The 25,400-nt window shown below is 40.9% G+C and overlaps 1 protein-coding gene across 1 annotated transcript in view; it reads left to right on the top strand.

The window, feature by feature from the left end:
• Window positions 1–25,400, top strand: part of ANKFN1 (ankyrin repeat and fibronectin type III domain containing 1) — a 297,585-nt gene that overhangs the window by 177,120 nt on the left and 95,065 nt on the right. The window contains exons 6-7 of the mRNA XM_024573255.3: window positions 8,947–9,141; window positions 10,875–10,988. Coding sequence (XP_024429023.2) covers window positions 8,947–9,141; window positions 10,875–10,988 — 309 coding nt within the window. The remainder of the gene's footprint in view (window positions 1–8,946; window positions 9,142–10,874; window positions 10,989–25,400) is intronic.

Raw genomic sequence — 25,400 nt, 5'->3', positions numbered from 1 at the left:
AGCTCATACACACAGACACATTTTGTGTGCAGGGCTCATACAATATATGGGGAAAAACCTCTAAGGCTTCCAGCAATTTATACTTTGGGGTACCTTTTGTTGTTGTTGTTGTTGTTGTTGTTTTCCGGGTTCTGTTGTAGAATTTGGTTGTAGGTGTAGCCTGATGGTCTTTATCTTTACATTGCTTAGTAACATGGAGGGAAGGATGGTGGAACCCTCCTCACTCTCGTCTTTCAGCCCTTTCCTGGAGCAGCGTCTCCCTTCTCCCCAGCCCCTCTCCTGGCTCACTGCATTTCTGGGTGCACCCCTGTCTCTCACTCTCTCTTGGATACTGCCTATGGAACTAGGAAATGTCACCCGGAATGAGTTATGTTCAGTTACTTCATAAAATGCAACTGCGGAGTGTCGCCCGGGCATGGCACAGACACCAGTGTCACAACTCTGGCAGACTCGTCAGGATGCACCCCTCGTTTCTGCGGTAGTCGAGGGCTGGGGCTGGGGCTGGGACTGGTTCAGGGCACGTCTAAGAGGTGTGACTATAAACTAATGAGGCCGGCTCTATGTAAACGAACACAGCGGCAAGTCTGCAGTCCACGCGAATGCTCTCCTTTAACACGGTCCTCCTGGGAGAGCCCGCACTTGCTCCAACAGTGCTGCCATTGCTCTAAACACTTTCGGATTTGTCCTCGGAGCCAGTTTATGAGAAAATCTGACTCGCTGCTTAGAGTCACACCTGATTTTTGTTCCAAAACAGCACTGCCCAGCGTCATCACCCTCCATGTTCACCAGACGTGATTTAGAGAGGGTTTCTGAAATCAAATCCACCCTCAAAGGACAAAGATTTGCAACCATTAAGAATATGTAAAGAACGAGCCTTGGACAGGTTTGTAGAATGAGTTTCCAGGTAGTTTTGATCTGCATCATTAAAATAGGGGGACAAATCCTCACCCAGGCTTAAAAACCTGCTCCTGGAACCTCAACCCCTGCTGCTCACCCCTCACCCATGATATACCAGCTCCACCAGCCTCCATGCCGCCCCTTCAATGTGCCACACTGTCTTACCCAGAGGGCCTTCAGATGTGCTATTTCCTGTATTTGGAAGGCTTTAAATCTCGACTGTTACATGGTCAACTCCTTCTTAACATTTCAGCTTCATGAGAGGCTTTCTCTGGCCACCAAGTCCAAAGGCTAAAGTCACTTTATTTCAGTTTAATTTAATTGCAGCATTTTATTTTAATTTTCCTTATAGCATTTATCACTATATGGCATTTTTCTGAATATTTTTATTCACTTATTTTCTGTCTCCCCTGTATTAGAAAGTAGACTCCACATAAGCAGAAGTTAACTGTCTCATTTATCACAAAATCCCTAGCAATCAGTAGATGCTCAATAAATGTGTTAAATAATTGAATGAATCCCAAGGCTACTCCTACTTAAGGGTATGACTATATTATGTATCTTGAAGGCAATGATTTTACTAAATATCAAGTGAACTGATCTTTTTTTGTGTTTCCAAATAATTATTTAGATGTCAAGTGGCCACATCCTAAGTTACAGTTACCTGCTCCTAAAAAGTTGATAATTGTCTTTTCATTCTTTTGGTTTTGATTTTTAAATATACACAGAACACACAATGCATTCTCCTGGTCAAAAAAACACAACTTTACAGACAAAGTTAAAAGATACCTCTGACAGCCCGCTCAACACATGGGTGTGCATGTGCACACACCCGTAGTCTAGGCCCCCACCCTGGCTTCCCGAGGCCCGACAGATCCAGAGCGCACACTTCCAAGCCTGCTTACAGTGACTGTTGACAGGAGACTCATGTTCCTTTCTGCACGAGCCTCTCCACAGAGCTGCTCCCTGACAGGGCAGCTGGCTTTCCCAGAGCACATGATTGGAGAGAGAGAAAGAGAGAGCACAACCAAGATAAAAACAACAGTGTCTTTTATAACCCAGTCTCAGAAGTGATAAACTACTGTTTCTCCCGAATCTTGTTGATCACACAGACCAGCATCAGTGCAGTGGAGGAGGAGGGTGTGGATTCCCAGAGAGAGCGGCCACTGAGGCCACCTGAAAACTGGGTCCCCCACTACCTACCTAGGATTGATGAGAATTAAATGTAACAATAGCTTTAAAACATTTCCCTGGCACATTATAAATGGTCAAAAAAGTTGGTAGCTAGTGTAACTTTCGAAAACAAAATAAAACCCGAGAGTTTCTAGTAAAGAATTTAAATGTTTTATCCATCTGTTATACAGTTTGTGTTATGAAGACACTGCCCAATACAAGCAATTTTTAAAGTTTATAGAATTTTATGTGCTAAAACTTCACTGTCCAACACAGGAGCCGCTAGCCACAAATAACTCTTGAGTACTTCCAATGTGTCTGATCCGAATACATTCTAAATAAAATTTACACTGAATATATATCACATTAATAATTTTATACTGATTACATGTGGAAATAATATTTTAGATCTACTGAGTTAAATAAAATATATTATTAGTATTAATTTCACCTATTTTTTTCATTTTTAATGTGAATACTAGGAAATTTTAAATGCTGTGGCTCACACTATATTTCTACCAGGAAGTAGTAAAAACATTAGCAGAAGATATGGTTATCCTCTTTCATACTTAAACTCCCTAGAAACATCACTGGGTAATCTGCTTTGCAGTTCCTAAATAATTTCTCCCAGTGTTTTATGTGTTTGTTTTAGAGAAAATGTCCATTTGCCCCTTGCAGTTTGGGAGACCTGGGCAGGAAGTCCCTCTCTGTGTCACTGGCTCTGGCTTCTTAAAGAATCACAATTGCAACCTAAACGATATAATGTGGACTTTGTGAATCCACGCTCTGCTGGAAAGTTAGCAGAGAAAAACATTCCAGAGCCCCGTGTCCAGGGGGTAATGAGTTCTAAGAGAAGAAAGTTCCACAGTAATTAAACTGAAAGATTTAATCTCCAAATCTCTAAAACATTTTTGGAACCACTCTCTCCAAGTCCTTGGAAAACCTGAAAATAAGTGACCAAAGTGAATTCTGAGTCCTAAACCTTAGCAATATGGGTGAACCAAAACTTACAGTTTGAGTTTTTCTGATATGAGAGTGTTTGAATTAAAGAACATTCAGTTATTGGAACACCTCTGCATTATTTCTTTTGATGTCCCTACCTGAAAACAAGTCAGTTGTGAGGTTGTTAGGAGGTTGTCACTAATGATCAGCAAAGATAAATTTTATTAACTAGTATCTTCGTTGCCCAGAGGACATTGGCTTACAATGTGAGGTTTATACCTACATGATCTTGTTTACTCCTTTGAAATAACAGATAGGTTGAAATTGACACCACTTAGTACATAACACTTCTGAATGATAGCTGGAACGGAAAATTTTTATCTGGGGAAAGAGGGTTTGTTTGTTTGTTTGTTTGTTTGTTTTTAGAGAGAAGGGAAGGGAGAGAGAAAGTGAGGGAGAGAAACATCGATGTGCAGGAGAAACATCAATGTAACAACGTGCCTCTCACACGCCCCCTACCTGGCACCTGGCCCACAACCCAGGCATGTGCCCTGACCAGGAATCAAACTGGCGATCTTTTGGTTTGCAGGCTGGTGCTCAGCTCAGTCCACTGAGCCATCCAGCCAGGGCAAGAAGTTTTGTTTTGTTTTGTTTTTAATGCAAGAACATAGAGCTATTTTATAAAAACAAGTATTTTATTTATTTATACAGAACAATGGGTGTACCAACAATACAAGCCTCCACTAATACAGAGCCTTCTCTGTAAAGATTATCACTAACTTAGGACAGCTTGTGAGATGGGTACATAGCGATGAGACACTTCAGCTCAAGATGTCAGTGTAACTGGTTAGGGTCACACATTCATAAGCCACTATAAGGACCCTAAAGCCCTTTTACCACCTTACCTCCACTTTGGAAATAATAAGAAAGCAGATTTCAGCTCAAGATAAGGAAACTTTTTAAAATTAAACTCTTTAAGTCAAAATTAAAAGTGAAGTGAAGGAAGTCATACAGGGCCAAGGGCACTACAGGAAAGGGTCCCCAAGGCTGGTTTGTAAGGCTCCCTTTGAACACTAGATTGAACGCTTGTCTCAGCGCCAGTTTTTCCATCAGTGAAACCAAGGAAAATGCTAATAACAATAGAACAATTACTGCTAAATTGAAAAACGGTATATCATTATTAATGGGCAAATGCATTCATTTTTTTCAAGCAACTGTTCCCTAAAAGACTCAATTAGAAAATTAAAGTTAGTGGGAATTTAGGTTGCTTCCACATCTTGGTTATTATAAGTAACACTATAATAAATAATAGAAGACTGGATAAAGAAAATGTGGCACATATATACAATGGAGTATTACTCTGCCATAAAAAAGAATGAAATCTTATCTCTTGTGACAACTGAATGAACCTTGAGGGTATTATACTAAGTAAAATAAGCCAGGCAGAGAAAGATGAACACTTTATGATTTTACTTACATGTGGAGTCTAAAGAATAAAATAAGCAAACAAACAATACAGAAACAGACTCAGATAGAGAACACACGGACGGTTGCCAGATGAGTAGAGGATTTGGAGGGCTGGGAGAAAACGGTGGAGGGATCAAGAAGTACAAACTGGGAGTCACAAAGGTGTCATGGGGATGCAAAGGACAGCATAGGGAATGTTGTCGATATTATAGTAACTATGCACGGTGCCTGGTAGGTCCTGGAAATATGGGGGAGACCATGTTGTAAAAGTGCATGACTGCCTCCAACCACTGCGCTACACACCTGAAACTAATACAAAATAATACTGAATGTCAATGGCAATTTTTAAAATTTTTTAAATTAAAAAATATTCACCTTCATACTCAAAAATTAAATAAAAGTAGTTTATGTTTTACCCTCATTATATTTTCAAGCTTTTAAGCAAATTATCAACCAGGCCCAAATTTACCAATTGCAGGGCAAAGGTGAAATTAAGAACTGGTAAGGCAAATAAGTAGTTGGTGATCTGTAGTTTAGGTTTTGATGGTGAAGAAAATCCACTCAGTCTGATCATTATTTATCTCAGGATTTAAACAGTAACCCTAATTGTATTCTTTGAACACCAAGTGCCTGCCCCTCCCCCAACTCCCACCCAGTAGTTAATTAGCTGGGCAGGTCTTATAACAAATACCCACTCAGAAACACTGGGTGGTAGAAATGCTGTTGATAATTAAACACCACAATAGCAAGGAGCCTATTTCAGGAGCCGCCGAGCGGCCTTGCCCCCGCCGGACGGCTCACCACACACTCACAGACCCTCTATTGTGCTGGCTGTGGCTGTGCAGAGGGATGGCTGCTTGGCTGGAGAAGGGATCGACTGCAGTCAGAGAAAAGGCCAAACCTTGCAAACAGGTCCAGGAGCTCTGGACTCAAGGGGGAAGTATTCAGAGGGTGGAAGTGAAAGGGGAATGGATCCAAGAATACAAGAGGTGGATGGGCAGGAAAATCAATCATAAAATAGCCATGGCCTTTCTAGTTTCTATGTCCAACCAACCAACCAAAACGAATTCACCAATCTCATGACAAATAGGTAACAATTGGAAAACTGCAATAATAAATAACAGGTTAATCTGTATTCCATTCGGTGTAGAGGAAGTTCACTGAGTTTTTTAAGGTTTTTAAGAAAACCTCGAATAATCATCCCACCTCCCTGGGCTCCGGGAGGTGGGATGATTATCTTAAATAAGGGGGATGAAAAGGTTCTCATCCCGGGGTGGCACAAACAGCAATGGGGCTCCCAGAGGGGTCAAACGCCTAAACTATCACGCTATTATTCAAGATAAAACTACACATACACAATCTAACATAATCATCATTTGTACTTGCTTTTGCTTAAAATATATTAACCAAGCTTGTTAGGTTGATTATCTCATACTGAACAGATGCTTCTGTTGAAGTTATATAGGTCATTCATAATAGGGAGAAAATGATTAATTTATGAGTCAGCTGATTCGGTAGTCAATAAAGAAAATCTTTCAAAAGAGAGTGTTTTATTAAGCTATTAATTTGGTGAACTGGCTGGAAACCACTGGCTCAGTCAGTGCCTCTCCAACTCCACATGGAATTACTGCTAACAACAGAGGCAAGTGAGCACATTCCCAGGGGCACCTGGAGACTAGGCCTGAGGGGAAGAAAAGAAATTTCTATAAAGTTTGCCTTTTTTAAAAAATCTTCAATTTGTGGGGAAATTTTCCATTCTCCTCCATAACAGAAGTGTTCGTTTTAATATCTAAATAACGTGCTTTCACCCAAACCTGCGTGAGAAATTTGGTGCTCCGGGAAGATGTACCTATTCATTCCGTGGCTGTGGAGACGCCCACTGCACCCCACCAGCACCAGCACGTGTCGTATTATGTGGTGGTTTAGGGATCCAGTTTGAGAAGTACAGGGATCCAGCTGACCTTGCAAAGTTTACCTGTCCATAAAATTCTGTGGATCTCCCTTATTTGTCTATGAAAAGGCAAAAATGCTTTAAGGTGATGAATCCATTTACCCCTACAACTCCAAAGGCATCATGTCTCCAGCCTAGGAGGAAAGCGAAAGTCTAGAAATAAAACATGTTATGCTAGGGAAAGAAGGAAAAATTTCAGGGGGAGCCAAGCAGAGCTCTAGAGAAGCTGTCCATCTGAAATGCCACCTGGAATTCACACCAGTAATAACTGTTGTGAATATAAAAATTAATAGGGGGGATTTTATAGTATTAGAGAAATTTATTTTTATAAATCATGTGTCTATCACCCCAGTGTTGACGCGCGCATGCAATTCAAACACCAGGCTCACAATGAAAAGCTCACTGAATGACTTAGCAAGGACAATCCCCCCATTTTCTCTACAATTTGGGGTGGAAGGAGGAGGGGGCAGTGGGTAGAGGGTGCAGTTACTGGGTCAATTAATCAACCTGAAAACTGTGACACAAACTCTGACGCCTAACCTATGTCTAAAAATACACAAATGTATACGAATTTGTTTTAAACTGTCAATGCCTATATTTAGGACCTTCCCAGCAAGGCTATAATGAGACTGTGTTTGAGGGCTTCAGTCATAGCAGACTCCACCATTAATCTGAAGTTAGTTAAATTAACAGCATTTAGTACTGACTTGTCAATCTCACTGCTCCAGGAAATTGCACCTTGAGGCTACTAATATTGCCAATTTTTCCACTGGAGTATGCGCCCGCGTGTGTGTGTGTGTATTTTTTTTCTCCAAAACCTCCGTGTTCATACACCATCATTGCTTCCCTACGTCCACAGCACTTATATTATCATTTATTCTGGCCTCCTTTAGCCTTCCCGGGGGATTCTGCATAGTGTAGCTGCTCAGTGAAAGAGTTTTTTAGCTTTATATTTATTTGTTTATTTTTCTGTCATGGCTCATGACTGAGGCTTTAAAAAAAAGTGTGACAGTATTTAGAGTACATGATTGACTGCTACAGCAACATTCATTAACCATGACAAATCTGCAGCAAAACACAGTCCTGAGTGTTCTGAACAGCAACTTTAAAAAGAAAGAAGAAAGAAAGAAAGAGAAAGAAAAAAAGACTCAACTAATTTTTCATTGACCTCATCGGTAAATAAATTTAGACTGATGGTGAGCAGGGGCAATAATAAATTAGTATTCATTTCCTGTAATTAATGCAAACATGCCTATGAACACAGAGAATATGAATATATAACCACCTAATTTCCATTTCAAAATACACCTAACAAATTTTCACTTGAGTTATCTCCATAATATTTTCCCCCTTCATTAGAATAATGAAATGGTTGGGTTCTCTCCCACCCACCAGGGGGAAATATCGTTTTGGTCACAGAGAGTGCTGGTGACAGATCTGCAGAACTTGATTCTGATCTGTGTCATCATTTGGTCCCCTACCACATGCCCATGCTGAGGCTGTCTTCCATTATCATTGACCAGCAAGGGCTCCTCTGAAGTGACCACGTGACCACCTTGGCCACTTCTTGCAGTGAGAGCCACCACAAGAAGCAGCCCCCTAGCCTGGCACAGAAGGTGAAATACCCTTGACAGGAGCATTCATTCGCACAAGGGCAGGTTGGGTACACAGTATGATGTGAATCAAACAAAGACTGCCATGCGTTGAGTAAAACAGAAGTTCCACACTGTGTGACCTCTCTCAGCAAGAGAAGCTAGTAGAACTTGCTCCCTCAGGCAAGGGCACCTGCGGAGACCATTCCAACAAGGAGACCGCAATCAAAGATCCATGTCTGGTCACACCCAGGTCACCCAACTCTCAGAACTCTCTAGACCCACTGTGGCAGCTGTAGTAGAACACTTTGTTCTGTGTTATTTTTATTTCTTGTAGTAACGGAACACTCTGTTAGCAGTTAATACATTGACTGATATCAATAGAATTATACCACTAAGATACACAAATGAAAATGTGTATGAGCTGGGCAGAAAGTGATTAAGACCAGAAAATTTGAATCAGGTTCTACCAAAATAAAAAATAAAAAAAGAACAAACAACTTTGGCAGAATGCAGCTTGCCTCATCGACGACTTTTCCCAGTGCCTTCCTTGCCCTACTGAGCTTTAGCCCCTAAGTGCTTGTCCCTCTGAAGATCGTGGAAACAAATGTGTGCCATCTGGATTAGAAGTGGTCCTCATGGGCACTTGATAGCGGAATTCTAACTGACGGCTAAGCAGCTAACATGCAGTGCCTGTCACAAAAGGGTCAGAGGGCGATGGGAATATCTTAAATGGATGGATTTACCATTTAGTTTAGTTGTGAATGTCACTAATTAGACCTTATCCTAATAAGACGTTAACAATGAACATAGATCCCACTTTCTCCAGGCATTTTTTAAAACCCATAGTGGGCTCAGGTCTCTTGCCAGCCAGGCAGCACTTCCCCAGAAAGAAAAAGGAGTCACCCATTTCTTTCTGTTTAGTTGTCAGCCTGGAAAGCCGAGCAATGCACCTCAACACACTGGTACAAGAAGCGCAGGAGAGGGTGAGCGAACTGTCTGCTCAAGTGGAGAATGAAGGATTCAGTCTGGACAACACAGAGAAAGAGAAACAGCTAAAAGCTTGGGAGTGGAGGTATCGGCTCTACAGACGCATGAAAACAGGCTTCGAACATGCCAGTGAGTATAAGCAAAGGACTTCTACGTTTAACTAGACCAAACCTTGCTTTGAGACAGCCAGGCCTTCTTTGACCGAGTTTTTGGTAACACTACAGGGTCATGGATGGCCGTTGTCAGCCTGTCTGGAGCAAGGGCTGTGAGAGGCTGTAAAAGGATCTTTTGTCTTGCTTGATTTTCTGGCTCCTGATAGGTTCTCTGGCCACAGCCATGAGGCTTCAGTGCTGCTGGCCTCCCTCCACCGTGTCACACTCATCTAGCACTTTCCACCCGTTACGCCCTAATGCCTAATGACCTGGATGGTCTGATGCCCTAAGTGGCTATATTTTGGGATGTGGAGGTGGAAAAATATTTGTTTGCCTATTTGTCCAGTTTCTGCTTCAAGCTCAAGTTTAAGTTGTTTTCAACTCTCTACTGCATTTTTTATATAGAACTTATGTAAACTGACCTCCAGTTAGTACGGGCTGTAAAGGACAGTCGATCAGTCCATGAATTATGCTTTTGTGTCTACTTCCATTCTCTTTTACTGATTCTTTTTGTTAGTTTGGGAGTCTTGTTTCTGGGTAATACCAGCACTGGAAGGTACTGCTTAGTGCAGCCTCTGATATAAAAATATATAGAAAATTCAAACAGTTGTGAAATATTAAACTTTTATTCCAAAAGGAAACTTACTTAAACAGCAGAAAAAATTAGGAATATATTGAAATTTTAAATGTGAGAGAAAGGGCAGTTCATTAGTTTGGAAATTATCTGCCTCTGCTCTGGTGACCTTAGCTGTGACAAGACCACAGGCAGTGAAAATCTTGTTTTCCGAAATATTACTGTAAACTAAGTTCCAAAACTAGGCTTTCTGTTGAAGCAAATGACTTAACCAACATTAATGAAAGGTTGCTTTTAATATTAACAATCTCTGAAGCAACGCTGATACGTTTGCTCTTTTAGTAAAAAAAGAAAAAAATCGGTGATCGTTTTAGTGAGTGCATTTGTTATTGTGCTTCAATCAGGACAAATTAATATTAGAAGTCATTTTTAGACTTGATATCAATTTTTAATTTTCTAAGTTACAAAATACCTTTTAGTGTTAAGGAATACATAATGAATGCCATCAGAAATCTGCTAGTAGACATGACATTTGCCCATGTAATTCTTTCTTAGAAAAATATCACTGTGTAATAGGAGGCAGCATGGGAGCAAGGCAAGTTAACTTTCCACACTGGGAAGAGCCCAGTACTGGGCATCCAAAGTCATGGGCTTTCATCCTAGCTGTGTCTTCATTGTGTCCTTGAACAGGTCATTTAGCCTCTTAGGGCTACAGCTTCCTTATCCTGAAAGAGGGGATGCTGTTACTTGCCCTTTCTACAACAGGGTTGCAAAAAGTCTCCCATGAAATGATTTACACAAAAGTACTTTATAAAATGTAATGGTTCCTGCTAACACTTTGTAGCCTTCTCTCTGCTGGTCCAGCCAACCTCCTATTGTGTTTCTGGGATACTTTGGGGAGGTTTAACTGGTACTATTTACCCCTTCAGAAGATGTTCTAATGATCAAATAAGACCAAGATGGCAACAAATAAAGGCCATTGAGACTTCTAATGAAAATGTTCAAAAGCAAAGCTATTAGGCTCTACAAACAAATGTTTCTACAGTGTGTGTTTCAGGGTATCCTTTGAAGATGCAGGAACACTGTTTGAAAAGGACTTGCTTTGTTAAGATCCTGTGTTTTTCCTTCTGTCTCAGGAGCCCCCGAGGTGCCAACCAATGTCTGTCTCCTGGTGAGCAGCAGCACATCGCTCACCGTCAGCTTCCAAGAGCCTCTGAGTGTCAACGCCGCTGTAGTAACCAGATATAAAGGTACTGCGCTCTAGATGGCTTTTTCATCGCTCCTTCTTAAAAAACAATCCATTGTTTGGGGACCGGTTGTGCATTTTGTATATTTGCTTCCTGCTGGTAGCCTGTTGTTTCATTCCATGTGGAGCTGAGATATTCCTACATATAGAGCAGTAAGGTGACAGAGTAAGTCACAGAAGAGATGAACCACAAGACTGGACTGTCATTCCAAGCTCCTCAGTTAACATTAATTTTCCAACCTGTTTGCAGAGGACCTGCTCTGTGCATAGGATAGGACTGGGGACAGGACTGAGGAGGACGCACTGAAGAATCAGCCTGTCTCCAAGGACCTCAGAGGCTTGGCAATGGAACACACTAAATGGGGAGGGGGGGGCGTATATTATAAATTGATAGCTGCAATGGCAGGTAACTAGGTTGAGGACTGAAAAACCCAACAATGACAAAGTGCATTGGAGCTCAGAAAAGAAAGAGAGATGAGGAAATGACAGGCTTAGGAAGGCCCCCGGGTGGAGGTGGCATTTGGGCCTGGCTGTCAAGGATGGCTAGGATTTGAACCAAAGATAAACTCCCAAGTGGAGAGAACAGTGCGAACAGGTATGAAAGCAAGAAAATGGTAGGACAAGTAAGGAAAATAAGGGAATATACTGAAGGAATAGAAAATAGCACAGCTCCAGGGGAGGGGAAGGATCATGACGAGGTACAGTGAAATGTAACATCAGAGAGTCAAACTAGTGTCAGGAGGTAAGGGTGGGATGAGTCTTGAAATCAAGATTAAGAAGTTTAGACACTTTGATAAAGTCTGCAGACCACTGTATAAAATAAAGACAATATTGGAAGAGATACAGATTTAGAATAAGAAAATAAATTAGGAAGCTACTCAGGAAAGAGGTCACGACAGCCTGACCCTGCTGCTATAGCAACACCAGGACAGGAGAGCGAGCCCAGAGGAGGAGGATAATACTGTTGTTATGATGATAACCGCCACGGCTTACATAGCGCCCAGCAGTGTCCAGCCTTTTGGCATCTCTAGGCCACACTGGAAGAAGAAGAGTTGTCCTGGGCTACACATTAAATACACAAACACTATTGAAAACTGATGAACAAAAAGGAAGGTTTTAAGTAAATTTACAATTTTGTGTTGGGCCACATTCATAGCCATCCTGGGTCACATGCGGCCCTGGTTTGGACACCCCAAGCCTTTATATGCATTAACTCTATTTAGACTTCACAACAACCCTATGAGGTAGGTCCTGGTAAGATTCCCACTTTGCAGATGAGAAAACTGAGGCAATGAGGTTAAGGAATTTGCCTAAGACTCCCAGCAGAGCCAGAAGTATCTCATTATGTTGACACTTGAATGTGGTAGACAAAAAGAAATCTATTTCCCTGATTAAAGAAGACTTGTGGAAATACCATGAGCAGTTTTAAAACCTGATAAAGTCTTCTACACATATTCCAAGATGCCAGGCCACTGAGTAGGATTTCTGTGTTCAGGTCACTGCTCCTCTCTTTGGGCCACAAATATGTCCAGGTAGTATATGCATTTCCTTTCTCTTTCCCAAGCCCTGTTCACATGTCTGCAAACAGTACTCTCCCCACACCACAGCTTTCTGGAAAACTGCCAGACCACTCCCCTCTCTTGTTTGTAACACCTTAGGAAGACAGCACTGAATTGGTTACCGCTTTGGGTTTCCTGTATCAATCTAAAGTGATTTGCCACCTTTTTCAGCTCATGGCATACATAAACTACGAAAATCCTGTGGCACACCAAAAAAATGTTATATTTTCTGCAGATCTGACAAAAAAAAATAGGTATAATTTTGATTCATTCACACCAGATGGCTATTGTTGTGCTGGCTGTTGTCCTATGTTTATTTGACAATCTAAGGGAAAGGAGATCATTGCCCCTGACTAAACAGTCAGGTATTACACGTTTTAAAAATTCTTGCAGCTAAATTCTTGTAGCACATCGGTGTGCCAAGGCACGCCAGTTGGAAATCGCTGTTCTAAGAGAAGGTAGCCTGAGGGTACTAGCAACAACAGATAAATGAAGCCGCCCAGAATGAACTCCCACAGCCGTCCTCTGATGCAACTCCGATACTTTCCTCACTTGTCTCATCTGCCAAGACTTTCTGAAATTCAGAGCAAGTTCTTGGTCGACAGTGTCAGACATGGGCATTTTTCTCTCTTTCTATCTCTTTCCTGCTCAGGATTTTGATGAAGGGTTTCATCAGTGCTGCCCAACTTGACATTTGCTTCTTACATTTGATTACTGAGTTACAAGGAGCTAATTTATCCAGACTGTCAGCTACTTAATACCTGGCCACAAAGCCAGCAAATTCTATCCGCATTCGCATATCAACGAGTCTCATCTCAGGAGACTTGCACTTGGGTGAGGTCGAACTGAAAGGTCACAAGTGGGTTCTGTTAGTAACTGGAGGAGATTAATTAAGCCTTATAAATAGAATTGTCTGTTGCATTATGGAGTAGTTTTCCTTATGTTAATTTGTAAAGTCATAAATTGAGTCCTTAACCTGACTACTCTCAAGGATTATTTAAAACAGCTGCTGGCCTACTGTACCCAGAGACAGGACAGTTTTTAATTCAGGGTTGAAATGAATTAATTAATTTTGAAAATACTAGCAAAATTACCCTGAGACAGGGCTAATTTTTTGTTTGCTTTAGAAAAAGAAGAAACAATGAGACCTCCACAGAAAGAAATGGCAATGATCTAATTGACCCTGCAGTGTTTAGGGCTTGGCAAAAACATCTCACACTGCTCTCCAGAATTTCTGGGTTCAGCAAAACCTCAAGCCTGTTTTGACAACTGGATGTTTTCCCCATTTGTGCTTAAGCCAGTGTTTGAAAGAAAATCTGAATCCTCTGTTTCTCACTTATTTACATTTAACTCATCAACATGTTGGTTTTTTTAAAAATTTTGTTGATACCCAGAAATCTTTCTAAGAGCACCTCTTTATAAGCCTTCCTCAGGCCCAAGGGCCACACACCAAGCCAAATGCCATCACAACTTAGGGATGAAAGGTGTCAATTTCAGCTTCCAACCCAGGAAACACTTTTGAGGGAGACCCACTGGATTTTTCTGCCTGCAGCTCCCCTGGATGCAGGGAAATGAGGCCAAAACGGCTACTGTCTGTTTCTAGGAGTTTCCTCCATAAAGAGCCCTGGCATCTTTTGGTCCCATCTCACCAATTTTCACAGTTGACAGAGCACAGCTAGAGCTACTCCTGATGCTTCGATGCTTTGGCAGATCGCCAGGACTTGGTGCTGCCTTCTCTCCTCACTGCCTTGGGTGACCTGCCTGACGCTCTCATTGCACAGGATATGTCATTTCTCCGCAGGTCCAAAGTAGAAAACATTTTTATAAGTGATTTTACTGTTCTTTGCAGGGTTTGGGGTGGATAAGAAGGTATCCTGTAACAGGTGCAGTACAGCATCTGTTTTCCGTCCATAGGATGAATTATTTTCTAGTTTTTACAAGTGTGCCTTGAAGCAGTCACACTTTGGGGTCTGCCAGTTGTGAGATGCATCTGTAGGTGCTCCAGTAAATGTGAGCACCCTGTTTGAATGGCACCTGTCCCCATCTCTCTTCCTACCTTGTTCCCTGATTAGAAACCAGCACTCTAGGTTCCTCCCTACAAAGGCCTGTCATAGCAAATTACCTAACTGTTCGTCATTTGGTGGCATTTTTTAAAAATTGAAATGCATTCCTCCTTGTAGAGATTGCCAGGACCTTTCAAGAGGTATCTGCTTCTGCAAAGACCCAGTGGTTGCCTCTACCAGCCACCACCTCCAGCCTCTTTCTCAGAAGCAGCAGCCAAAGAATTCCAGGGGGAGATGTCCAGTAGCATTGCAGCTTCTAGGAGGAAGAGTACACGATTTGCCCATTGAAACCCTCAGGGTTGACCATTTACAATGACAGTGTAAACTCGATCACGACGTGATCACTTGGGCCATCTTTTCACCAGAGTTGAGAAAAACTTGACTTCATGGGGTTTGGGGGCACGTTGTGAAGTAATTTAAATTATTTTAATGCCGTCTATTCTTTTCCTCCTGCCTCTCACAGTCAAAAAGGTACTTGTCTACCAAGAAAAATGTATTGCATTAGAGAATATAACTATTTTCCAAGTCTAATTAATTAAAGAATTAATCTGATCATAAGCACGATGTGGCTATCTACCCTCATGACTAGACTGAAGTAATATCATTCTATAAAGCAAAAAGATTTATAACTTGATTTAGCCCGTTGGGAAGGCGTAAAGCCAAATGTTTGCAGGTGAGATCAACAAGGAGAGGCAGAGGGTTTTATCCAGAGGACATGAAACTCAGTGGAGTAGTATTTTTTTGCTTGCAAGTAAAAATGTAACTAAGTGTATGGTGGGGATAAACAGGAGGCCGAGTGGCAACATCACTCCGGTCATTTCCTCCGAGCTACAGCAGCCTTTGTGTGTCCTTACTCCTCCTCAGCACATCCGCTGGTTGCTGAGATGTCAGAATCCAACCAGTTTACTCTTCAAACACCGTGTGGCCCCACCCACCTCACCTTAAAACCTTCCACCAATAAGATAGGTTGCACAGAGTTATGTAAGAGAAAAACTTGGGATTTACCCTTCCCTCGACGTCACATCCCCAACCACCAAGTTCATCTCTGACACATTTGCTTACAAATCCTTTCTTGATGCATGTACACATATATGTATATGCATACAGAACTCTGATATAAATATCATCACCCTATTTGTCTAATCCTATAACTAGATTTTTTTCCAACTCAACAACATATCATATACATCATATACATCTTTCTATGTCAGTGTGTTTAATCTTCACTCCTTTTAATAGTTATATAGTATTCCTATTCCATAGATAGAGGTGCCATTATTCTCCTACTCATGGACAGAGGTTTTTTCACTTTTTTCCTATGAAATAACACTTCAATCCTTGTAGGGGCATACCTTGGAGATATTACAGTTTGGTTCCAGACCACTGCAATAAAGCAAATATCACAATAGAGCAAGTCACGCAATATTTTTGGTCTCCCAGTGCATATAAAAGTTATGTTTACACTACACTATAATCTATTAAGTGTGAAACAACATGAAGTCTAAAAAATGTACATATCCTAATTTAAAAATACTGCATTGCTAAAAAGTGCTAGCCATCATCTGAGCCTTCTTAGCGTCGTATTCTTTTTGCTGGCGGAAGGTCTTGCCTCAATGCCGACGGCTGCTGACGGATCACAGTTGTGGCTGCTGAAGGATGGGGTGGCGGTGGCAATCTCTTAAGACAAGACACATCGATTGACTCTTCCTTTCACAGACAGCTTCTCTGCAGCAAGCATACAACACTGTTCGATAGCATGTTAGCCACAGCAGCACTTCTTCTGAAACTGGAGTCAATCGTCTCAAATCCTACCACTGCTTTTTCAACTAAGCTCGTGGAATTTTCTCAATCCTTTGTTGCCATTTCAATAACCTTCACAGCATCTTCACCAGGAGTAGATTCCATCTCCAGAAACCATTCTTTGCTCATCTACAAGAAGCAACTCTTCACCCATCAAAATGTCAGCATGCTGCTGCCACCATTCAGTCATGTCTCCGGGCTCCACTTCTAATTCCATTTCCCCTGCTACTTCTACCACATCTGCAGTTACTTCCTCCACTGAAGTCCTGAACCCCTCAAATCATCCAAGCTCCTGTTAATGTGGACATTTTGATCTCTTCCCATGAAACAAGAATGCTTTAATGCCATCTAGAATGGTGAATACTTTCCATAGGTTTTCAATTTATTTTGCCCAGATCCATCAGAGGAAGCACTATCTACAGCAGCCTTACAAATGTATTACTTAAGGAACAAGACTTGAAAGTCATAATTACTCCTTACCCGTGAGCTGCAGAATAGATGTTTTGCCAGCGGGCATGAACAGGACATTAATCTTGTTGCACATCTCCATTAGAGCCTTTGAGCGTCCAGGCACATTGTCAATGACCAGTAATATTTTGAATGAAATCTTTTATTCTGAGCAGTAGGTCTCAACAGTGGGCTTAAAATAGTCAGTAAACCATGTTGTGAATGGACATGCTATCATCCGGGCACTGTTCCATTTATAAAGCACAGGCAGAGTAGATTTCGCACAATTCTAAAGGGCCCTAAGATTCTTGGAATGGTAAATGAGCATTGGTTTCAACTTAAACAGCTGTATTAGTCCCTAACAAGAGAGCCAGCTTGTCCTTTACCACTTTGAAGCCAGGCCTTGACTTCTCCTGTCTAGCTATTAAAGTCCTAGATAGCATCTTCTTCCAATGTAAGGTGGTTTTGTTTCATTGAAAATCTGTTGTTTAGTACAGCCAACTTCATTATTTCAGCTAGATCATCTGGATAACTTGATGAAACTTCTATATCATCACTTGCTGCTTCACCTTGAACTTTTATGTTGTGAAAACGGCTTTTTTCCTTAAACCTTATGAACCAACCTTTCTGCTAGCTTCAAGTTTTTCATCTGCAGCTTCCTCACCTCCCTTGGCCTTCAAGGAATTAAAGAGAGATATGGCCTTGCTCTGCATTAGGCTTTGGCTTAAGGAAGTGATTTTCAACCTTTATCATCTCATGGCACACATAAACTAATCAACTCAAATTCTGTGGCATGAAGAGACTGGAAAGAAGTATTCAAAGTTGTGAAAGGCAAGAACCTCCATCCAAGATTACTCTATCCAGCAAAGCTATCATTTAGAATGGAAGGGCAGATAAAATGTTTCCCAGGTAAGGTCAAGTTAAAGGAGTTCATCATCACCAAGTCCTTATTATATGAAACGTTAAAGGGATTTATCTAAGAAAAAGAAGATCAAAAATATGAACACTAAAATGACAACAAATTCATAACTATGAACAACTGAACCTAAAAAACATAAGCAAACAACTAGAACAGGAAGAGATTCACAGAAATAGAAATCACATGGGAGGGTTATCAGCAGGGAAGCGGGGGGCGGGGGGAAATGGGGGAAAAGGTACAGGGAATAAGCATAAACAGCAGGTACAAAATAGACAGGGTGAGGTTAAAAAATAGTATAGGAAGTGGAGAAGCCAAAGAACTTATATGTACAACCCATGGACATGAACTAAGGGGGGGAATGATGGTGAGAGGCGGGGTACAGGGAGGAGGGAAATCAAGGGGAGAAAAAAATGGGACAACTATAGTAGCAAATTCAATAAAATATATTTAAAAAATCTGCGGCACACCAAAAAATATATACTTTTGCTAACCTGATTTTAAAAATAGGTATAATTTTGATTCATTCAACCTGACAGCTATTGTTGTGCTGGCTGTTGTCATTTTTTTTATTTGACAGTCTAAGGGAAAAGAGGTCAGTGCCCCTGACTAAAAAATCAGGTATTGCATGTTTTAAAAATCTTGTGACACACCGGTTGAAAATTGCCGGCTTCAGGGAATGTTGTAGCTGGTCTGATCTTGTATCCAGAGCACTAAAACTTTCTTCCGATCAGCAATACGGCTGTATCGCTGTCTAAAAATTCGTGTGTTCACTGGCGTAGCACTTTTAATTTCCTTCGAGAGCTTTTCCTCTGCATTCACAATTTGGCTAACTGGCGCAAAAGGCCCAGCTTTTGGCCTGTCTCGGCTTTCAACATGCCTTCCTCACTAAGCTTAATCACCCCTACCTTTTGATTTAAAGTAAGAGACGTGACTCTTCCATTCACTTGAACACTTCAAGGCCATTGTAGGGTTGGCCTAATTTCCACACAGTGTCTTGGGGAATCGGGTGGCTCCAGGAAAGGGAAAAAGACGGGGGAATGGCAAGTCCATGGATCATTCACAACACACAGTCTTATAAAAGGGCAGTTCTTGGTGCCCCAAAACAAACACAGGAGTAACATCAAAAATCACTGATAACTGATTGCCATAACCATTACAATAATAATGATAAAAGCTTGAAATACTGCAGGAATTACCAAAATGTGACACAGAGGCACGAAGCAAGTACATGCTGTTGGAAACCTGGCACCAATAAGCTTGCTCAGTGCAGAATTTCCACGAACCTTCAATCTATAAAAAACACATTATCTGCAAAGCGCCATAAAATAAGGTATGCTGTGTGCCTCTCTGTGTGAATGCACGGATCTTTCTGCTTCTAGTTAACAACCCTAAAATACTTTTCATGTGTTTTTCTGGGATTGTTAACTAGAAGCGGAAAGATTTGTGTGTTCTCCACACTCTGTCTCACTGATCTGTCTACACCTGTGATAATCCCATATAATAACTTTATAGTGTATTTTAACGTCTGTTATGGCAACTTCCTCCCCATGGTAGGCTTTTTCAAAATGTCTGTTATTTGCACACACCTTCTTTTCTAAATGAATTTTAGAATTGGCTTGTCACGTTTAATTGTGAAAATCTTACTGAGCTGGCATACTATTCCTAAATTAATTTGGTGAGACTCCCCATTCATCATGTCTTCCTAACCAAGTTAAATATTACATAGTCAAGAAAGTTTAATAATTTTCCTTATAATATGGGTCTTATATATTTCCTATTAAGTTTCATGACGGACATATTTTGCAGTTTTTGAGACTGTTATGAATGAACTTTCTTTTTAAGATCTTCTCTCATTGGCTATTATGGGACAGAAAAACTACTGCTATTTTTTCTTTTTAAATCTTCAGTTGACTGCTTTACTGACCCTTCTAGTGGTAGCTTTTTCTGTTCCAGTAGGTTGTCTTTGCATCTCATAAAATTTTTTTGTCATATTATTCTCAAGTATGGGTCATTTTGTCCCTTCCTTTCTAATGTTTTTCTTTCTTTTCCATATCGCGCTTCATTAACTAGAACCAATGTGAATTCTAGTCTCCTCTACATTGTGAATAGTAACTGGGATAGTAGGTATCCGTCTCTCTTACCCGCCTTTGTCAATATGCATCTAATGTTTCACTAGTTAGTATGATGTCTACTGTATATTTCTGGTAGATGCCCTTTACCAAATTAAGGGAGTTTTGTTTGGATTATGATTATTGATACAGTATTGAACACAATTTTGAAATCTCTGTAATTATAAATAACCCTTTCAGTATTTCAAAAGTCATGTATTAGGCCCTTTTATTTATTTTTTTAAAACACAATTTTTTTAAGATTTGCTTATTTTTAGAGAGGAGAAGGGAAGGAGAGAGGGAGAGAAACATCCATGGGGGGTTGCCCCTGGCCCACAACCCAGGCATGTGCCCTAGACTAGGAATCAAACTGGTGACCCTTCGGTTCGCAGGTCGGCAGTCACACCAGCCAGGGCAGGCCCTTTCTTTTACAATTACTATACATTTGTCTATTTGATTGGTTTGTTTGAATCTTGATTTATTAAACCTATTTCTGCTTATTTTCTATTTTATTAATTTCTGGCTTTAGCTTTGCCAATCTTACTACTTGCTATGAGTTTATTGCTTCTCTCTTTGTTTTTTGATTTACAAACTTAATTTACTTGTTCCTTTATTTTTACTGTATTATAATCCATGGATTTAAGGCCATAAATTTTCCCCCGACTATTTTGTACATATCTAAAAAGGATAAAGAGCAGTGCTATAATTATTTGTTTATAAACAATTTATAATTTGTTTCATTTCCACTTTAACCAGAGTCTTGAGATGACTCATTTTAAACTTCTAAGTGGCCATAGTTTTTGGCCATATCTTCGTTAATTTCTAATTTTATTGTAATAAGAAAAATTTTAAATGTGAACTGTATCCTGTTGGGATGTTTTCCCATTCTTACTTGTGGCTAACCAATGAACCAGCTGGATAGGCCCTGTACTGGGTGTTTGAAAGAGTGTATAAAGTCTGTTGGGTAAAAAGTGTGACTGTGTGTTGTTTAAATCCCTGTTCTTTTCTAAAGCAGCGCCCCTTTGATCTTTGATCTCTGAGCAGCTGCTTTATTTGTCTTGCTTAATACTACTTGCCTCAGTTCCTAATTTTGGTTGTAATTAATATTGCTATCTGTTTCCATTTGTCTGCTGCCTTTTCTATCCTTTTATTCGCATCCTTTCCATGACATTTGAAATGCATTTATCTCTTGTAAAGACTATAGAGTTAAATTAATTTACTCAATCTGAAAGTCTGTCTCTTTTTATGTACAATTTTAAATTTTGTTTGTGCAAAGTGACACAAGAGTGGGCTTTAAAAACCAATCTGCACTGAGAGGTTTATACTGAAAAAACCAACAGTTACTTGCTTTATTCCTCCTACCCTTCCTCTTCGCAGAGTCGGCCACTTCCAAGTCCCCTAGTCCTCATAGGTGCCTGTCCACGTTAATTAATATGTCTCTATGGCTACTTCTTGATTATCAGTCGCAGGTCTCATGTATGCAGTTATAACTACAACAGAAAAGAATTTAACTCTCTCATCACGCGATACTCACCTGCACTCCCTTACTCTCTCACATAATTATATCGCCTTTTTTAGTTAACAATGTCTGTACAGACTGTGTAAGTTTTTGATATTGCAAAGTCAAATATGGTGTACTATAATTGATTGTGTTTCCTTTCCTATACATTTTCCTCAAATCCCTACCTACCTTTTTATCTTTCACATCCTACTTGTCATTATCGTATTCAAAATTTTTTTCAAATACGTTCAGAGTAGTACCTGTTTTTCCAAAAGTAGCACATATTTTCCCTCGCAGAGTACTCTCCATTCATGTTCACTGCATAACAATAACCCATTAGGCTGCATTAGGGAAATACAAGTTAAAACTACAATGCAATATTACTACATGCTTATCACAATAGGAAAAAAATGTTAAATAGTGACAACAGCAGTAAGGATGCAGAGAAATCAGATCATTCATACATTGCTGGTGGAAGTGTAAAGTAATACGGGTTCTTAAAAAAGTCTGACAATTTATTTAAAAAGTAAACTTGCAGTTATCATACTTCCTACCAATTACACTAATGAGTATTTTTATTCTAGCAAAATAAAACCTTATGTTCATATAAAAACCTGAATACAATTATTGATAGCAGCTTTATTTATAATAACCAAAATCTGGAAGCAATTCAGATGTCCGTGAATTGGTGAATAATTAAACAAACTGGGCATATTCACACCACAGACTACTGACTACTACTGAGCAATAAAAAGGAACAAATTATTGATCCGCATAACAACTTGGATGAATCTCCAGTGAGTCATGCTGAGTGAAAAAGCCAATCCAGAAAGGCTGCACAGTGTGTTATTCCATTGATACAACACTCCTGGGATAACAAAATTACATAGAAATAGAGAACAGATTAATGGTCACCAATGAAGAGGGAAATGGGTATTTATGGCTCATTTTTTTGTTTTCTAGCTAGTGGATGTATTTTAAAATACTCTGTTTACTTTTTAAAGGATTTGGAGAGGAAATGGGTAGGCACGCATATGTGTCAGTTTAGCATCTTGATCCAATCTCCAAGTCACTTCTCCTTTTTCCCCAAACAGTATGCTCAGTAAACATGACCTAGTGCTAATATTAGCCTCAGCCAACATACTTATGAAAGCATATCTGCTGTCTCAAAAAATTATGTCAGTCACCTAGGGACAAACATAAAACTGGGTTTTTGTATCAGCTGGTGAAGGATTATTCCTGACACTGATTTCGTCTTCTTCCTGTTATATTTGGAAATTTCACAAAGCAATACGTTTTTGGAATATGTGAGTTTTTCCCTAAGGTATGAGTTCTTTGATGGCAGAAATCTTGCCTTTTCCTTTTTCACCTCACCTCCTATATCCCAGGAGCACTGGTGGTCTTTCTGTTCTTAAAACACGTTCCCATCGCAGGGCCTTTGCACGTGGCGATCCCTCTGCCTGGAACACTGCCTCTCCCACGCCCTGCCCACAGATTGCCCAAGTCTCTACTGAAGTCATTTCTTCAAAGAAGCATTTTCTAAGTATTTAATATCAATCAAGCCTGTTGCAAGTTCTATCATGCCTTTCAACTTCTCTTCAAAGTAATTTTCACAATTTGCAGAAATCTATTTCTATGATATAGTTCTTTAAGTTGAAAAACTTTATTACAGAACTTCTTAGTCTTTAATATCTAATATACCCAATAAGTTATTTCTCAAATTAAATTGGATCACCCCTGGATGCTTCGTGGGAATAATGTTTTGTGGAACCCTGAGAAGATTTAAAGTAGACATTCTCAAGCTAAGATGCATATGAGATTGACCTTGCTACAGTCCCTTCCAAGACCAATCGAACCTGAGTCTCTGCAGGGTAGGGACCCAGACACAGAAAACTTTCAGGAAGGACTAGGGGACCCAACACAAAACTAGGCTGTGCATGTGCTGTCATGTTTTTAGTAGCTGTCGCTCCCATCAGACTGTAAGTCTCAGGTGAGCAGGGACTTTTTGTTCACCTTTGTATCCCTAGTACGCGGCATAGGGCTCAAATATATACATAGTAAGTACTCCATTAATTCATTGTGCGTCACCATAAACACAATCAACACGGTCCCCTTGTTTATGGGACTTAGAGGTTAGTAGGAACTTAAAGCTCACCAACATAAAATTCACTTCACAGCGTAAAGAAAATACGGCCTGTCATTGACTCAAAGGGTTGAGGATGGAGTTTTTCACGGGCTTTGTCCAACAGCCTCCTTCATTGACTCTCACCTCTCATCCCTTTCCTGTATAAGCAGTCCACGGTTCTCTTCCCAGCCCCTCCCCTCGTCTTCAGTTTCATCCTTCGGCACTGTGCTGGCTCCTCCAAGCTCGCTGTCTTTAGCACACTTGCCACTGGAAAGTTTCTGCAAAGGTGATCACATCAGTGCTGAGTAGAGCGGCTTATTTCTTCCTCCTCCCCCTCACACACCCCTCCGGAACTTTGGAGCCATGAAGCCTCTTGGCGGAGAGGGAGGCCCACCAGGCAGCTCTTTATTGCCATGCAACTGTGAGATTCCTCCCCACACTTCCTCCTGGGGAAAAGTCAGCCTGCCAATCGAGATTTAACAGTGGAGCAGTGCATGGTGACATGCCAAGCTCCCCCTCTCACCGCCCCCCCTAACCATCCCCATCACCACCTCACACCGCCATCCCACCCCCGGACTGAACAAACTGTATCACTTACCCCCTGGGAGACTGGCAGTTGCTGAGCCCAGACGCCACAGGGGCTGGTGAGTTTCCAGTGGCCACAGAGGCAGGTCTCCCTCCACTCAAGGCCCAGCCTGTCTGTGCCTGCCTGCCCGGCACACGGCTGGGACTGTGGATGATGCACACTTTCTGGGCCACCTTCTCCCTCAGAGATTTTCTCGATGCCTTTTTTGGCCAGAACCCTTTGCAGCATTATAGTTTGTCAATAGCCCGCGACTGCTTTCTAGAATTTCTCTCCAGGAGAAAGTGTGTTTTTCTAAGAAATAGGTGTTCTAGCCTGAAACCTAATTTCATGTGAGGGCTCGAAAATGAAACAAAAATAATCACCCTCAAGTCTGGAAGCTGAGGGGCCTCTCCATGCTGTGAGGAGTGCTTCCTTTTGGAAGGTGGGAGGCCCTGGTGGTCCTTTGTGATTCTTAAATAAAAATTTTCCAATTATAAAAGTAATGTATGCTCCTGTATCAGCCAGGGTCCCAGAAGAAAACAAAAGCACACTCAGCTTGAATTTTCAAAAAAATGTAATAAAAGGATTATTTACAGATTGGTAAGCAGAGTTCGTGAATGGCAAGGGATAGCAAAGCACACAGGCCTAGCAACTTGGGGAAGGAAGCTTGAAAGGAAGAGGGGTAAAAGCGGGGGCCAGGGAACCCATCAGGAGTTGCTGTGTGAAAGGACACACCCGCCACCCCACAGAGGCACTGGCTAAACACAACTAGAAGCCCAAGGGCAACTGGCCCTGAATGATGCAGTCCACAGGGGCCTCCTGGAGACAAAGAGCAGGACAGCAAAGGTCAAAAAATTTTCTGAGGTGAAAAGAGGAGAGAGGGATAAAATAAAACTAGCATAATAATTATAGAACATTGTGAAGAACAGAAATTTTAAACAAAGAAACAAATCACTCACTTAGTCCTACATCCCAAAGAAATCCACTTCTTGAAGGAACCTGTGCTGTTTTTTGACATCTCCATAATCAAGGTGAGAGCATATATTTAAAATAATGGTGACCATTATTAAGCCCATACCATGTGCCAGGCGTTAGGTCAAGGCTTTACAGCATTGCTGCTTCTAAAGCTCACGCAGCCCTATGGAACAGGTAGAGTGTTATCCTCTCCGCAGGAAAGGAATCTAAGGCAACAAGAAGAACTTACTATGGCCATGAGGATCAGGCTTTGATCCCACAGCCTCTATTCTTAATGGCTACACTGTACTACCTCCTTTTCCACTTTATATCCCCATGTTTTGACTTTTGTTCTGAAGCACTGTTTCAATCCAT

Source organism: Desmodus rotundus, chromosome 9 (genome assembly GCF_022682495.2).
Source record: "Desmodus rotundus isolate HL8 chromosome 9, HLdesRot8A.1, whole genome shotgun sequence".
NCBI classification, from domain to species: Eukaryota; Metazoa; Chordata; class Mammalia; order Chiroptera; family Phyllostomidae; genus Desmodus; species Desmodus rotundus.
The sequence above is the reverse complement of the archived record's forward strand: the minus strand, read 5'-3'. Positions and strand labels throughout refer to the sequence as shown.